Consider the following 11963-nt stretch of genomic DNA (forward strand, 5'->3'; position numbering starts at 1 on the left):
CATTACCTCTGGTCTCTACAGCCCATAAAAGCTTCTTGGACATTAACATTAGAAAAACGATTATTTCCATAAAATGAAATTTGCTATGCAATTTTGAAAAGAGGGTTGTTATAATTGAACATATCCATGCTAGTACTCCACAATACTGCCTAATAAATCTGATTTCATATGTCACTAATGCGACCATTAAAAATATATACATACTGTATATATACATTGTGTGTGTGTTTAATTGCATTTATTTTTCTTGATGAATAATCTGATTCATTGTTTTAATTGATTCTTGTTTTCCATCCAGTGTGAGGATGAATTTTTAAATGACAACCCTTCTTCAGACGCCTATCTTTTTGAAGAGCAAGATTTCAACATTGATGACTTTGTTACTATTGACGAAGTTGGTGATGATGAAGTGGGAGGCACAAGCTCCAAGCCTCAGAGGTCCTCCTCATCCAGGCACTCCCCCAGAGCGAAAAGAGAGAGGCAAAGCTCAGGTGTGTCTTCTGTTGGCAAACGGACATCAACGAGGTGTATCGAAGAGCACGCCTGAACCCGCCCTTCTTCACTCTCCTCACCCAAGTTGACTAAAGGCTCAAGCTCTTCTAGCTACGTGTCGCCCAAAAAATCCAAGGACTCATCTGAGCCCACCAAATCCCCTACCAAACCATCGGCTGCCTCCCCTTCTTCCCCTGGTCAGAAAACACAACATAGCAAGACAAAATCTCCAGCCAAAGCATCAAATGCTGCATCCTCTGGGTGTAGAACCCGCTCATCCTCCGCTGCACAAGAAATGGAAAAGATGACATCAGTGGCTAGGGTCAAGGCTTCAGTGGAGACTCATTCTGAGCCTCTGATAGAAGAAGCAAAAGACACAGAAAGCACAGTGGCAATGTCTGACCACACAGTGTCAGCAGAGAGCTTTGCTGCAAAAACTGTTGAGTCAGAGACAACAATAGAAACCTCATCAGAGATACGTCCACCTCTACAGGGACATGGATTAGAGTTGAGCCAATCCCAGAGTCTGGAGGTTGATGTTCATGTCAACACATGCAAAGGCCGCAAGAAAACCAAAGAGGATGGGAAAGAAGACAATGTTGAGAAACATACAGAGGTGGAGGTGGACAACAGGGAAAAATATCAAATCCTTGGTTCACTTGATGAACAAACAGATGAACAGATGAATGATGCGGACCAAGACGGCAGCTCTGAAGTCCGGCCAACTGTACCCGAGGGAGGCCAGACTTTGCACGAGGAAAGCTTTCAGGTCTTGGACAGTGTCGACGATAAAGGCAAAGCCCTCCCACGGGAGTACAGTGAAATGGAAATAGACAGTTCTTTCCAAATGGTGGACAGTGTAAGCCAAGACCAAGCAGATACAGGTCAAGAGGAGAGTCACCAAGTCCAAGATGATGGTTCCACAGTTAAGCAAGCGTCTGAGGAAGCAGCAATTCCTGCTGGCGACAGATCTGATGAAGATTCAGTAGATAAAGATCAGGAGACAAATAGTGTAGATCAAGTGTTAGCTACAGGTAGTAAACAAGCTCCAAGGGACAACGGAGATGGGAAGACAAGAGAAGAGGAAGATGAAGTTAAAGGCAAAATGCACTCAGCAGAGTCCTGCAAAGCCTCATCAAAGAAACCACTCAGCACAGTTAAACGATATGAGACACGGGTTAACATGGACACCACTGCTGGAGTTTCTAAAAAAGACAAAGAGGTCAACGAGGAGATGGTGTATGAGATAGTAGATTCTGTTAAAGAAGATCCGGTTCAAGATGTTGCCACCACTGAAATGTCTGGTAGAAGGAGTGCAACTGTTGAGAAAGAGGATAAAACTACATTAAATCTCACAGAAGCATCTGAAAAACCAGAGGAGGCTAAAACTGTGGAGGATGAAACTGCCAATAATGAACCACTCATAATGACAAGATCTACCAGAGAAAAAAGGGAAAGAGCCACTAGGAAAACTACTTCAGATGAGAAAACGATAAAAGAGGACACGTCAACAAGAATGAGGCCCACTCCTGCCAGAGAATCACAGGAACAAAACCAGGAAAGAACACCAAAGAAAGAGGAGAAAGCCCCTCTAAAAGAGAGCACACCATCAGTGAAGAGTGACAATGATGTAAAAGAGGAAATTGACTGGGATGCTACCTATGCAGTATTCGACTCTTTGGAGGACGAGCTTGTTAAGGCTGATCGGCCCGCTACAAGAAGAAAAGGAAAAAGGGGAAGACCGAAGAAAGACATTAAAACAACTATAAAAGACACAGACATATTAAAGCAGGTTGAAACAGAGGCATCTGAAAAAGTGGCTGATGAAGAAGAAGCAACATATCAGATTCTTGATTCTGTGGAGGACGAGATGGTTAACGATCAGCCCCCCACAGTCACACAGTCAGAAGAGAACATTTCTAACAACAGCGACGAGCAAAAAACTGAAAGTGCATCTCTCGCAGGATCGCCCAAAAAAGATGTAACTCCTATAAAAAAAGAGGCAACACCTGAAAAAGAAGACACAGCAACAGGTGGTAGCACAGTTGTGGAGGTGGATGCCAAGGAGCTGGTGACTCTGGATGAGGTGGGAGCAGATGAGGCCGGAGAGGAAAGAGCACCAGAGAGCCGAGAGTTGGATGGGGAGATGACGGAGGGGGAGCTGCAAGCACTTGTCACTTTGGATGAGTTCATAGAAGAAGAAGAAGAAGAAGAAGAAGAGGACGATGACGACGGAGAGGCCAAGCAAAGCACACTGGAGACCCGCCCACCCAGCCAGGAGGACGAATCAGAGGACTTCTTAAACTCAGAGGTAAAGGTCAAGATATTAACCTTAAAGCCAAAAAAAAAAAAAAAAAAAACACTAACAGCTCTACAATTACAGATGCTAAAGATGTCTGTGTCTGTTTCAAGACTTTGGTGACTTTAGATGAAGCTGGCGATGATAAGGAAGAGAAGCCGGACGAAGAGCATACTGAGAAAACCTCATGTACCGTCAAACGCAGTGATGATACAGGTGAGTGTTGTTCTGTCCATACATAGTACAGTATACTTGCACAAGTATATTTGCATTATACACACAAGAGAACTATTAATTGTCTCCTTTTGTTATCAGTTGAGTGATTTCAAACCAGTAGACCCTTTTTACAGCAGGCATGCAGGAGAAGCACAGGTGTTAAATAATAACAGTAACAATGGCTTCATCCAAGTGTCCCAGTAAGTCTTGCCAGCGAGTGAGCATGTACAATGCCAAAGCCCTGAAACTAGCTTACTTAAATGGATCGTTATTGTCTCAAGCCTTTCCTGCTCTTAAAAGTTAAAAAGGCAGCCGTAAAAAGGATCAAAACCATTGATGATTAAGGTGCAAGCACTTAGCCAGATACGTATTCTTTTTTATTTGTGATTAATTAAAAATTTCTCTTTTTTTTCATTTTTGTTGATCAGTGTCAAAAAAGCCACAATCAAATCTGAGTTGTGAGTAATGTTGTTAGACAATATAACATTGAAACTTCCAATTGGGGTGAGGTTAAACATCTTGCTGTTGTCCAGTTTTAGAGGAAAGTCTGAACTTTGTGACGCTAGACGAGGTGGGAGCGATGGAGGAGGAAAAGAAAGCTGTAAAAACCAGGACTAGAGGACGTGGAAAGAAGAGAGCAAGACAGGCCCCTGGTAACACACACGCACGCACGCACGCACACACACACTCATATCTTTTATACAGTCATGTCATTACCCAAAATCTAATCTCTGGGGTCTCAAAAATACTAAATGTATAATTTTGACGTAAACAGCAATCTTTGGCTTCACTGTTTTCCAATGATCGAGCTCTCAGACATGACACTTAGTTAATTAAAGAGCATTAGTTTGCAGTTTGCTTTTCATTTGTTTGCTCGACCGATTCATTGTCTTTTACCACAGTGAGAAAATCTACCAGAGGGAAAACCGTGACTGCAATAGACGAGAGAGAAGAAGAGTTGGAACCAGCTAGCACCGATGTTCTGCCTCCAACTCCACTCGATGCCTCCTCTTCACTGGACACAGATCCGTCTACGTTGTCAAGTGACGGCCAGCCGGAGATCCAGAGGGCCGAGGTGGAAGCAGCGAGCCCAGCTGACTTCGAGGCAGCCTCTGCTGGGCAGGAGCTGCAGCCGGAGCACCCTGGGGACCAGACGCTGGAGGGATGTGTGGAGGAAGGAGAGCAGGAAAAGAAGGAAGGACGGAGCAGGGCGGACATCAAAGGTACAAAGAGCTGAAAGAATAGACTAAGCCCACATTAAGCTGGTATTTTGGACCAATGAAAATGCATCTTTCTGTTAAAGTGGATGAAATACTTGTAAATGCTTGTTTTGGATTTAAGGCTGCAAGTAACAATTATTCCCATCATTGATTAATTCTTTAATCAATAGTGAAAAATACATCTCTTGAAATTGCTACTTTCGTCAGTAAAACTATCCTAATCTCCCTAAAATGTTATTTTCCTATCATAGAATACAAAGAAAAGCATCCAAATCTCACTTTTCAACTGGAACTAGCACGTTTGGGCATATTTGCTTGAAATATGACTTAAAACAATGAAGCACTTCAAGCACATCAAAATCTTTGCAGATTATTATCTAAATTCTGACATTCGACTAAGCAATTAATCATTTATGGCTTCGACTAACATTGATGCATGGATCTTTTTTTTCAATTGTCGTATGATTGCTTTTAAAGTGCTAAAGATGTTTGTTTGTTCCTTCTCTTTTTTAGTTGTGAGTAAACTGAGGAGGGAGCCTTTTGGACCTGAAGCAAAACGATCTCGTTCTCAGTCTCCTTGTGTCGCTATCGACGTCAAACTGCCGCCGTTCAAACCCAACAACCCCCTCGGTGAGACCCACGAACATATAACATCTGGAAACTTATTTGAAGCTGTGCTTGCCTTTGATCGGGGACTCAACTCCTTTGCGGACAATGTGACTCTGTGCAGGACTTGTTCCCCTACGTGCATGTATGAAATCAACCAGAGAAAATTCTGATCTTGATCAAATTTCCAACTTAATGTAAAAACGACCCAGTTGCAGATGTTTGATACAATTTTCTCCCGTCTCCCTCTTCAGGTCAGGAGTTTGTGGTCCCCAAATCAGGCTATTTCTGTAATCTCTGCTCTGTTTTCTACCTGAACGAGAGCACCGCCAAGGACCTCCATTGCAGCAGCCAGAGACACTACGACAACCTGCAGGTAAACACATACCCAAAAATAAACACTAAAACACTCTTGTGGCCTTACACTGTGTGTGTTCTCCCTTCTCTTTTTTTCCAGAAACATTACCAGAAACTATCAAGAAGTTCCAAACAAAGTTCTCAAGGCTCCGTTTCTGATTGATCCCAACTCCAACTAATTACTTTTTTTGGGCCAGTGAAACGCCAGCAGCTTTACACATCAATGTGTATAATAAGCCATGTTGGTCATAACTAATTGCTGTCTGGCATCTTTATTCATATAAATGTGTAAATTATACCTTAGCTGCCTTCTGTGAGTTAAACAGTTCCATTGCTTCCATCAGTTGTGTTCTGAAAGAAACTAAACATGAGCACAGTTTCTTTATATAGTCTGTTTACGTATTTGGATGATTGGAACTTTAAAGCTGCTACATAACCTCTTTTTTTTGGAAATGACTTAACATTTGCCCTAAATTTGTGTTTACAACCACTTTAGCTTTATAGTGCAGAGTCCGGCCGCTGTTAGATCAAATGTCTCAACTTGAATGGGTAAAGAATTAAGAATAAAGAACGGTGGTCCTTAACTTGCAGACAAACATTAGCGAGGTTAAAGATGAGATTTATTATTTGTTTCTTGATGATAATGTGAAGACAATTTTTTGGAGAGATCGTTTCTTGTGTTTATTCTATGCAATGTTTGCTTTTTGTTATGCCCTTTTAAAAATATATCTGAAATGACTCCAGTGATTCCATTCTTTTCACGGTCAAAATGTATATCTAATAAATCTTGACCAGGTTATGTGTTAGAGAAAATCACATTATCACAAACTTTTTCGCAACTGACAGTCGCTAGTGGACAGTTTTCATGTTGTAGCAAAATATTTTGTAACTCATCACGTAACACGAAACGTTTCTTTATCTCGTCATAACGTGATTGTTGCATGTTAAAATGAAAACATAGGCCTATTGTTAGAACATTAAACATACAGGGAGCTGCGGTGTTGGCAAATACCAAATGCTTTGCGCTTGGGGGAAATTGTTAGGTCTCTGTAAATTATAGTGTGTGGTCTAGTCTAGACCTACCAAATTGAATTAATAGCAAATGTAACAGCCTCTCGCTTAATATAGAATATAATGCAGTCTGGTCAGCGATAGGTTGGATCTTCCTCGTTTGGTGATGTATTACATTGATATAGATTACTATAGCTTAAAGTGCCCATATTATGAAAAAAAAACACTTTTTTCTGGCATTTGGGGTGTTATTTTGTGTCTCTGGTGCTTCCACACTCATACAAACTTGGAAAAAAAACATCCGTGCTGTTTTGAGTGAGATACGCGTTTCTGAATGTGTCCTGTCTTCAGTCTCCGGGTGAGCTGTTCTGCAGGTATTCCACGCAAAGTTGGAAGTGCGCCCTCGTTTAGAAGAAGTCTCCCGGCTAATCCTGCCAACAGCTAGCTAGTAGTTCTGAGCCTTACCTAGCTACTGCGAATGTGCGACTACCAACAAAGATGTTACAGAAGTTGAGATGTCTCACTCTGTAGCTAAAACAGAGACCTGAACACAGGGTGAAAAGAGGAGCTGCAGCAATGTGCAGTGTAAAACCAAAAAATGGTGTAAACCATGTAAAACTATACTGGTACAACCTTAAAATACAATAATGAACCTGAAAATGAGCATAATAAGGCCACTTTAAATGTGAATATTTTATGGTTTCTTCACTCCTTTGTGACAGTAAACCGAATATCTTGTTCAAAACATGTTAACGGAGACATTCAAAGACGTTATCTTGGGCTCTGGGATACACCGATTGTCATTTCTCACCATATTCTGACATTTATAGATCAAACAACTAATCGATGAATCAAGAAAATAACCAACGTATCAAATTAAAATGATTGTTAGTTGCAGCCCCCTAACTCCACGCTGTCCGTCTGTTTATCAGAGAAACTGTCAGTCCCTGGGTGGGAACCTTGCATCAGTGCATAACATATTCAAGTAATCTCATATTCAAGAGATTCAGAGGATAATGGCCACCACTTTAAGTATAAAGTATAAAGAAGCATGGCTCGGAGGCTCCGATGCCCAAGAGGTAGGCTATTTTATTTATTTAGTTTGTTTACACAATCTGGCAGTCATTTGATTAAAACATCTTTATTAATTTATGTAATATTCTGTTCTCTTGTCTGTAGGAGGGTTTTTGGCTGTAGAGTGATAGTTCACTATTCTCCTACCAGAATTGGAGAGACCAACAGCACTCATCAGCACTGTCTGCAAATGAACTTTGGAGGTAAATCTAATTACAGTATTTCTATTGAGAGGTTAAAGTAAGATACTACAGAAAAAAAACATTGTTTTTTTTTCTTCATGCACTGGTCAATTCTGAGATTTTCTTGAGAGGCAATTACAGAATGTAATGGTGGAAAAATGCAGACCATAAATTGTATCACAGATGTTTATATATTAAGGATTATAGGTTTAATGTATTAGTGGTGCAAATGATAAACTGAGACATTTAATCAGAATTTTATCATTTGATTCTATTTAGTTTTGACTGTGACTTGTCTTTTATGAATGTTTAAAACTGTGAACTGGTCTTTCTTGTCTTTCAGTATGCAAAATTAAAACGCAAAGCATTGAAACCAGCTGGTCTGTGAGTCTGTGTTAAATCTATTAGTTTGTTTAAAAAATTCTTACATCTCAAATAACAGAAGTGTAACATCATTAAATAGCATTGTGGATATACACTTTTTTAAAGTAATAAGTGGACATTTCTATCACAAAGATATGCCATTAATGATGCATTAACCGTCACATGGACCTTCCTGTTTGCAACAGTCTGTCAGAATCCTTTATGTTTTGGTTAATAGTGCCGCCCTCTGGATAAACTTTGTGTAGGCAGCATCTAACTATAAATTAAAGGACAATTACGCCGCAAAACGAACCTGTGCGTGCACGTGTCTTTCAAATATCTCGAGAACCATTTATTTTGTGAGTAGAATCGGAATCTGCAACGTAACCAGTAACATTCTTCTGTCAGGTAAATGTAGTAGTACGATGTTTTCCTCTGGAGTTGAAGTAAACAGTAAGTCAGAAGTATATATTATACTATAGTATGTATTAGGGTTGCATGATATTGACAAAATGTGATATTACGATATCGATTATGAACATTGCGATATCAATATTAATTTAGATATTTTTAATCATATGTAAAATTGCAAAAGTTACTGGAAAATGCATCAAAATAGATTCATAACAAATTAAACATGTTTTCTTACAACATAAGGTTTATTTCAACTGACGGTCATATTGGACTGGTACAACATGAATAAATAAATAAGGACCATGTCTACAGAACAGGACATGTTTTACTGGTTGTACAGTGTAAAATAAATAAATGAAGAGAACAGGACACGACTTTTCTTTTGCTTCTCTGATTCGTTTCGTTTTGTTGTCTCTATCACTTTCTTCACTTACATTGTCACTGTCGAAATATGCACACATGTGGTACGTTACATAGGGTTTGTCACGTAGTGTACCCCTGCACTGACGTGACACAGTAACTGGCCAATGAAACATCATTATAGCGTTTCAAGTGGGCTCTAAATCAAACACAACTAAGCCACACAGCCAACGGACGGGACGCAGCGCTCCACAAATTAAACAAAATATTGCATATGATATTGAATCGATATATCTTGCACCCCTAGCTATAATATTGCGCAACGTGATATTGTGATAACGATATTGAGTCGATATATCTTGCACCCCTACTATGTACTATTTATAAACACAACCTGACTTATACCTCATAAATTTGCTATGACAAACGTGTTCGCAAACAATTTACACAGTAAGTGAACTTAGTATAATAACCAGGTTAAAATTTTAACAAAGAATGATAATTGTAATTAATGTAATACCAATGTTATATCTTGGTAAAGCCACTGAATGTTTTTAAGATAAGCATTTGGTCCGGAAAGAATTTTAGCTGTATTACACTGATATTACTCCATGATTGTAAAAACTTACTCTCACTAAAATTCTAGGGGAAAAAAAGGTTTTGACCCAATTCAATGAAGGTGACCGTGCCTCAACACTGGGGTGTGTGACTGTAAAATTATAATTACCTTAAAGGGGTGATAGAATGATTATATAGGGTATTTCACACTGTTCCTTATGGTCTCCTAATGGGGTATGTAACATTAGTTGGGCTGAAAATGGCCCGGTTGATATTTTATTGGCCCTTATGCATCCCTGTGTTTTGGCCCTATTTGTAACAAGAGCTTTTCTTCCAAATATGGTATGGTCATGAATATTTAGATGAGCTGTGCGCTGCTTGGTTGAGCCTTAGCCCCGTACACACACATATAGACGCGCGCTGATTGGTTGAGCGACATACACACGCATTAGAGGTTGTGTGCTGATTGGTTGAGCGAATCCCCAATACACAGACATTAGAAACGCGACAGAATCTCATATTCCAGACACTGCAATGTTTCCTTACCAAATTCACTTCTGAGACTTTTTTATGCGAGAAATCAACTATATAAAGCTCAAATATGGGCCGTTTTACGAAAATGGATGGCTAATTGCAAATTTGGTAAAACTGTGTGTCGGAGTTCAGCTGCCTGTGTTGCTGGTTCGCCGCCTGGCCTGCCTTCCTCCACAGACCCCGGCTTGCTGTGAGCTCGATTGAGCTCGACGGTGCTGCGCAGCCCACAGCACCTCATACCCGCGCAAAAGTCACCGTTTGGGCTGGTGGACTACTACCAAACGCTGCTGCCCTGACAAAGCTCCAGGGCCTGCATCTCCTCTCTTCCTGCTAGCTAAATGGCCCGTGTGTGAGAGCGCGGTCAGCGAGCTTGTTACACCAGCAATCTCTTAACACATGTTACACACATGTCACGCCACTTATACAACATCTAACTATATGTTTTATAAAGCTAACAACGGTGTCCGATTTCAAGTTGATGAATATTTGTGAGCTGTAAGGGTTTCGTTAGCTGCGACTGTCCCTGCAATCCTATGTGTACAGATTGCGGCTAGTTAGCTTCATTTTTGGTCGTAATTTGAGTATATTTACAGTTTGAATTTCGTCACGCCACTTATACAACATCTAACTATATGTTTTATAAAGCTAACAACGGTGTCCGATTTCAAATTAATGAATATTTGTGAGCTGTAAGGGTTTCGTTAGCTCGCACTGTCCCTGCAATCCTATGTGTACAGATTGCGGCTAGTTAGCTTCATTTTTGGTCGTAATTTGAGTATATTTACAGTTTGAATTTCGCCACGCCACTTATACAACATCTAACTATACGTTTTATAAAGCTAACAACGGTGTCCGATTTCAAGTTAATGAATATTTGTGAATTCCAGAGGAATTCTAAGAGGAGCTTAGCTGTCTCATTGATAGAGCTCCATCCAGCCGGCAGGCTCTATCAATGAGACTCATGGACAAGCAGCGTTTATTTTCCCAATCGTTTGTTTAAATAACTCAACACATTATAATTACACACATTATAAGATTAACTAGAATCTGTGGTAAGAGAATGCTGGCGTAACAAGCTCGCTGACCGCTGTTTTCACTCACATACACCGGGCATTTAGCTAGCTAGCAGGAAGAGGGGAGTTGCAGGCCCTGGAGCTCTGTCAGAGCAGCGGGTTTGGTAGTAGTCCACCAGCCCAAACGGTGACTTGCGCGGGTATGAGGTGCTGTGGGCTGCAGAACGTGCGGACGCTCTATCGGGCTCACAGCAAGCCGGGGTCTGTGGAGGAAGGTAGGCCAGGCGGCGAGGCAGCAACACAGGCAGCACCAGCCTCTGAAGTCCGACACACAGTCGAACAAAATTTGCAATTAGACATCATTTTTCGTAAAACGGCCCATATTTGACCTCTAAGTAGTTGATTTCTCGCATAAAAAAGTCTCAGAAGTGAATTTAATGGTAAAATAGCATATGAACAATGTATACATTTTCTGAGATGTGCACGACCTAGATTCAGAAGACTAACTGATCTCAGGTCAGTTGTGTAGCCTATGTAAATGTTGGGGCGTGACCGTTCTCTTAATACACCCATGGGCTGACAAAGGTTCCGGTTTTTGGGAGGTTGACGTCAACTTCCAGCTTTGTTGGGATTCGCCCGTTTTCAGCGGCAGTTTCAAAATATGAAATTTTCATAGTAAAAGGGTGTCAATGGGATTTTGAGCTTATATGTATGTCCTATTTACCCACCGAACTGTCGTTATTCAACTATGACAGGGTAAAATCGGTTTTGCATTCTATCACCCCTTTAAGTTTACAACATTTCTTTTTTACAAGTAGCTCTTTTGATTGTTTTGTTTTGACTGTTCCCCAGTTCAGTGGAATTTGCAACATGGTCCTTAGATATAACGATACCAGTCACGGCAATTGTTTTTTAACTACAGTTACAATATTTGCACCTGGCAGCAGCTCCACTGAGCCTTGGGAGCTAAAAGGTCAGTCCATCAAACTTAAAAAAAAAAGATTTTCTCACTAGTGGTCTGGAGAAAGTTTTAGTTCCCAGGTTTTATAGTATATAGCCTACTTATTTTCTCATGTAAATCGGTAAACTACAGCCACGCAGGAACGTATTTTGACCAGGGGGAGGGCTGTCTTATAAGCTGCTCACTAATGTGAGTAAGTAAAGTTAAGCCCTGTAATTCGTATGATGTATACGTTTTTCTTGCCGAATACAGCACATTGACTGCTGCTGTATAAGAACGCTACTTGCCGCGTAGGGAGGTGGC

General features: G+C 40.6%; 1 protein-coding gene across 1 annotated transcript in view; it reads left to right on the plus strand.

Annotated features, from left to right (window-relative positions):
* Window positions 1-5933, plus strand: part of LOC120573347 — a 43945-nt gene extending 38012 nt beyond the window's left edge. Inside the window, 7 exon segments of the mRNA XM_039823041.1 lie at window positions 299-2803; window positions 2905-3007; window positions 3541-3660; window positions 3910-4230; window positions 4741-4857; window positions 5088-5209; window positions 5291-5933. Coding sequence (XP_039678975.1) covers window positions 299-2803; window positions 2905-3007; window positions 3541-3660; window positions 3910-4230; window positions 4741-4857; window positions 5088-5209; window positions 5291-5353 — 3351 coding nt within the window. The 3' untranslated portion in view covers window positions 5354-5933.
* The last annotated feature ends 6030 nt before the right edge of the window (window positions 5934-11963 follow it).

The sequence above is a fragment of the Perca fluviatilis genome, chromosome 14 (genome assembly GCF_010015445.1).
Source record: "Perca fluviatilis chromosome 14, GENO_Pfluv_1.0, whole genome shotgun sequence".
NCBI lineage: Eukaryota > Metazoa > Chordata > Actinopteri > Perciformes > Percidae > Perca > Perca fluviatilis.